The 5521-nt window shown below is 52.8% G+C and overlaps 1 protein-coding gene across 1 annotated transcript; it reads right to left on the reverse strand.

Annotated features, from left to right (window-relative positions):
• Window positions 1-1461: 1461 nt before the first annotated feature.
• Window positions 1462-4912, reverse strand: LOC136522567 (squamosa promoter-binding-like protein 10). Its single transcript, XM_066516371.1, has 3 exons — window positions 4143-4912; window positions 2603-2784; window positions 1462-2395 (listed from the first exon to the last, which is right to left on the reverse strand). Exons 1-3 carry the CDS (start codon window positions 4835-4837, stop codon window positions 1983-1985), a joined length of 1290 nt encoding a protein of 429 aa, XP_066372468.1. The 5' UTR covers window positions 4838-4912; the 3' UTR covers window positions 1462-1982.
• Between the last annotated feature and the right edge of the window lie 609 nt (window positions 4913-5521).

Here is a 5521-nt window from a genome sequence, read left to right on the forward strand (position 1 = left end):
GAGAGTTAAGGTAAGTATAGACCTATATATTTGTTGGACTTGAATAAAATGGTTACGCCTCATATGTTAGGTCGGAGAAAGTCCTCGTGAGATTGGGTGTTCTAGTATCTCCTGGTGGCAATCCCCTTCATAACCTTACCTCATCAGTTTACCCAATCTCATGAGTATTATCAACACACCCATAATAAGGCTAAAATCCATTATTAAGCATATGATCTTTCATATGATTAAGGGAGAGAGTAGCTCTCACGGATCGACCTTCCGTACACCGCATCTGCACCCACAGATGCATGCAGGTCCTGGCGAAATAAGTACGATTCTTTAATACTGCCCGCGTGGTCCAAGCTCTCTCTCCCTCGCTAGCAGCCATCGCCGGAGCCCGGAGGACGACCGAGCATGCAATGCAACCGATCGATCGAATCGGCAAGCCATGCCATGCATGACGTACGCCCTGCCCCGCCAGCCTTGAATTCACAAGGGCCAAACAAACACCACCAAGACCCACGTCATAATTCATCATGCGCTCAACTCTCTCTCTCACTCCATGTCTCCGGCCGGCCACTCTCTCCACACCCATGCATGGATGGATCGATCGCCGGCGTATTCAATACCGGGGCACGTACACTCGTACGTACCTACTCATGCATATGCATGCATGCATGCACGCGTCCTAGGTCGATCGACTAGGTTAATTTACTCGCTGTACGTCGTATCCGGAGCTGGAGCTACTAGCAACCTGTTCGGTTGGCTGGTTCATATCGTTACTGGTTCGTAAAGGACTGTTGACTGGTTTGTGTGAGAAAAAAATATTGTTCCGGCTAAAAATTTACGATCGTTTACGACAAGTTACAGCCAAACGAATAGGCTGTACATCCATGGATCTCCCGATCCTACATGCCGGCTGCTGGCGGCTACAGGAAAGAGAGCGAGACCACCAAAAAAAACATCATTAATCATGGGAGTAACTCATATCCGTCGATCGATCTCGATTTCTAGCCTTCTAGGGCACTATCAGCAATGAACTCGGTCGATCTGCTGGGACATGCTTGCATGCAGTGCTGCTGCTGGGCACCCCCTAGTAGCCTGGAGGCTGGAGCCCCTGCTGCTTTGCTTGTGAATTTAAGGTTCTCCCCCCCCCCCCCATCATATCCGCACTGCAGGATCTGTGGGCCTCCGATCCAATGCGATGTGCTCCACATTTCACATGCAATAAGTAAAAACTTGCAATGGTTATGCATATGCATATGGTTTCTACTCGATCTACCTAGCTCTGTCCATCGTCACTTTTATTTATTTTCAAAATACTAGACATGGACCGTGTATCTAGCTGCATGATTGCATTGTCGAAAATTTGAAGTGATGCAAGATTCTGTCTGGGCCTGAATGCAACAGTGTAAATCTTGCTGATATGGAGCTAAGTCATCTCATCTGTTAATTGCTGGAGACAGTAAAACACAACAGGTAGTTTGATAGTATTAGTACAACACACTACACCCCCTCATGCGCACCTTGCAACAAGTAACAAAAAACTAGTAGAGAAAAAAAAAGGTTAAATAGCAGACACATCCCGCTTGAAATGGAAAGGTAGAAAGGCTTGCAATGGGTGCAGCTGCAGCTGCAGCGCAGTACAGGTGGAGGAGAGAGCCAGCCACTGCAAGGGGGCCTTCCGGGATGCATGGCTTTGCTATAGCCATGGAACCTTGCAACAAGAGGTAGCAGCAACCTTTGCTAGACCAGCACAGCCTGCTGCAGGCCTGCAGCTTGCTGCTAGCTACTGATGGAGTGTCATGGATGGATGGAATCCTTGCACCCTTTTCTCTCTCTTTCCCTCCTTGTTTCTCCCCCCACTTCATACCTTTTTTTGCTCTATCACTCTCTCTCCTATTCTTTTTTACCTAGACTGATACACACCAAGGACATCTTGCCAGAAGAACGTACTCCCGTGCTTGTTCGCTTTGCATCTCTGATGATCTCTCTACGGTCTACATGAAGTCCACCTCGAACAGGTTATGCATGTTGTTGCTGCTGCCACCGTTGCCGTTGCCGTTGTTGGTAGTGGTGGTGTTCTGGTCCGAGACCTCGCCGTTGGCCGACGGCAGCGCGCCGCTGGAGCACACCGAGGAGCACGACAGGATGTTGTAGTTGTTGTTACCGCCGCCGCCATTGTTGTGGCTGTTGTGAACCTGCAGAGAGGTTATGAAGTGTTGCTCCTGGTGGTGGCCGCCGGCCGCTTGGACCTGGAGCATGGTGCTCAGCTGCTGCTGCTGGTGGTCCTTGTCCTGCGACGCGCCGAGGGTCAGCGTCGGCCTTGCCAGCTCCTTGTTGCCGGCCTGGTCCAGGCAGCTGATCACCCTGCTCGTGTTCGATGACATGGTTGACTTGGCCGTGCTCAGGTCTGCCCATCCATCACACACACAAGTTGCATTGCAAGCCCAGGTCAGGTCAGATCAGATATATAATTCCGGTACGGTGAAACATAAGAAAGGATCGATCCAGATATCATGTCAAGTCAAGGCAACAAGAGTGCTGATCGATCGAGTTATATTATTAATCGTAAGACGTACGGGGCATGCATGAAAATTAAGCATGCAAATATGCTTACTCTTGTTGTCAGTGGAGTAAGAGCTTGTGATGGAGCCGCCGTTGGGCTTCTTGTTGGCCGGCGGCGACGCGGCGTCCTTGGATGACGCGGTGGTGGTCGGCTTCCGGCGGCGGCGGTTGTGCTCGGCCAGCCGCTTCCGGCAGCTCCTCTTGACCTCGTCGAACTCCGACAGCACGTGAAACCTAGCCACACGCACCAATTCAACAGACAAAATATCAGTATAGCTAGGCGCCTTCTGTCGTCTACATGTATATTTGTTAGCTATACTATACGGCCTTGTAAAGCTTACAGCTGGATGAACACATCAAATACACTTTGCTGCAGTCGTATCGTATCACACTGAAGACTGAACTGAACTGGACTCGGACACTCGGTGAACGACTGGTCCACTAGCCGCATTGGTCAATGCGGGGATAAAGAGTAAAGCAGGCGCTGAGATACGCCCAGCCCTGGCCCGAGATACTGCACTGCATGCAGCCACTGCCAGTCTGCAGCTAAAGCAAGGGAGCTCAGCTAGATCAGCCACTACGCAGACGCAGCCTTTCCCTTTGAGATTCTTTCATGATTTTGTCCCCAGCAATCCCGAGACCAGAGAGATCGAGCAAGCAAACTAGGCTACAGTTTGCAACAACGCGACTAGACAACCGAGCTGATCGACCTGCTTTTGCATTGCTACTCCGTACACGCTTGCGTTTTTTTTTTCAGTTGATTTTATGCTTGATCGAGCAACAGTCAACAAGCTTGGTGGCCGTGTCGTGTCTGTGGACTGTGGCTGTGCAAGTGAAGTTGCTTTTCGATACGCATCGCATGCATGGTTGCAGGAGCCTGCACTGCAGCTTTCCATGGCCGCAAGAGACAAGGAACACGAACCAAAAGCATCCATACCCGTCAGCTCTCCGAGCTCTGAAAAGCAGGCCGGGCAGGGAAAGGGAAGACCAGCTAGCGTCCGTCCAGCGTGGTGGAGAGGAGAGTTGTGTAGACGACCAGCAGCGGCTGGCTCTGGCTCTAGCCTTTGAGTAAAATGGCAACCTCAGGCCTCGTTTAGATTGCGAAAAAATTTCAAATCGATGAATAGTACCACTTTCGTCTTATTTAACAAATATTGTCCAATCGTGGACCAACTAGGCTCGAAAGATTCATCTCGTGATTTCCAACTAAACTGTGTAATTAATTATTTTTTTACCTACATTTAATACTACATGCAAGCGGCTAAAAATTGATGTGATGGAGAGAGAGTGAAAAAACTTAGAATTTGGGTGCCATCTAAACAAGGCCTCAACTACCGATGGTTCCGTACGCGCTATGCTTTTTCAGCTTGTTTGCAAGCTAGTCGGTGGCTAGCTTACCATGTCCGTCCGTGTCAATGGCTCTCGATGCAGGAATGAAGAGGCATTGTACTGTACGTGCTGTGTGCATGTGTGCTAGCGCCGCTACCTAGAGTGAGCTACAATGAGAGGTCTAGGGCCTAGTAGCTAGGGAGAGAGAGGGGAAGAGATCGACGAGGGCTATGGCGGCGACGACGTAGGAGGTATACACGTACCTGCTGCATTGCTGGCAGAAGCGCTGCTGCTTGCCGCCGGCGGCGACGACGGAGGCCTTGGCGTGGTACTCGCAGACCTTGTGGCGGCGGTGGTAGTGCTTGGCGCCGGAGAGGTCGGCCTTGCAGCCCTCGGCCTGGCAGCGCGGGGGCTGGTGGTGCGCGCCGCCGAAGCCGAGCCCGAACACGCCGCCGAGGCGGGACCGCATCAGGAGCCGGTCCACGGCCAGCATGTCCCCGGGGGAGAAGTAGGTGCGGCGGCCGAGGTTGAGCCCGATCCTCCCGGCGGCGCCGTCCGCTCCGCCGACGCCCTCGCGCTTCACCATCCCCAGCGCCGGGTACACGTGGTCGCCGGGCATCCCGGGCATCTGCAGCGGCATCGGCATCGGCAGCGGCGGCGGCGCCATGGGGCCGAGGCTGGACGGCAGCGTCAGCAGCTGGTGGTGGTGGTGGGGTGCCTCCTGATGGAACTGCAGCGCCGCGGCGAAGTCGAGCCCATCGTAGAGGTGGTGCTGCTGCACTTGCACACCACCGGCGCCGCGTTGGACGCCGCCGCCGCCCGCCACGCCGTGCTCGAACCCGACGTAGGCCGGCGGCGGAGGAGGCGGCGGCTGCTGATGCTGCTGCTGCATGGGCGCGAAGGGGAAGTCGTCGCCCGGCGAGGCGGACGTGGCCACGTTCAGCCTCCCGCTCATCATCTCCTTCGTGAGTGGAGCGAGATGGAGCACGGGGCCGGGTGGATCGGGAGGACGATCGAGCCGAGCTAGCTGCTGCTGGTTGAGTGAGGAGTGTGAGATGAGCGAGTGGAGGGAGGCTGCTGCAGGGGTGGTTTAAAAGGCTGCGGGGGGAGGAGAGAGAGTGCTCCATCGTGTCGTGTGTGTCCGTTGGTCAGTATTAAAACTCTTGGCGTGTTGCTTGTCCGCTAGTGGCATGGCTCTGCCACTCTGGGCGACGCCTCATCAGGCCCCTTGCTGTTTCGGTGCTACAAGTCATGCCATGGTTGTTTTGGAGAGAGAAACACACACAGCGACGGGAAGAGATGCGTGACACAAACTCCTCATTTCGCCTACCTATTTTCCTTGAATTTGTATTTTCAGGCAACTATGGTATAAAATGCAGCGTTTCCAGGAAACCATTACAACCCGGTTTAGCATAGCTCCTCATCGGCTTCGAAAGTCATTTAACACTGTTTTTTTTTGTTTTTGCCAAACAGGGTAAAATAAACACAGCTCCATCCAAGGACTTCCTTAAACGCGCTCTCACAAAGAATGAATGAGAGATGGAGCTGAAAATAGTATCTTCACCTAGCTCTGTGTGAGATTATGTGAAAGCATGTTTTAAGGAGATCCACATGTAGAACGGTTTTATCAAACTTCACTAGA

This window comes from Miscanthus floridulus, chromosome 18, assembly GCF_019320115.1.
Source record: "Miscanthus floridulus cultivar M001 chromosome 18, ASM1932011v1, whole genome shotgun sequence".
NCBI lineage: Eukaryota > Viridiplantae > Streptophyta > Magnoliopsida > Poales > Poaceae > Miscanthus > Miscanthus floridulus.

Coding starts and splice junctions, on each gene's coding strand:
- LOC136522567 (XM_066516371.1), bottom strand. CDS start 4,837: ATGATGAGCGGGAGGCTGAACGTGGCCACGTCCGCCTCGCCGGGCGAC. Junction 2,785..4,142: donor TTCTGCCAGCAATGCAGCAG/GTACGTGTATAC, acceptor GCGTGTGGCTAG/GTTTCACGTGCTGTCGGAGT. Junction 2,396..2,602: donor TTACTCCACTGACAACAAGA/GTAAGCATATTT, acceptor ATGGATGGGCAG/ACCTGAGCACGGCCAAGTCA.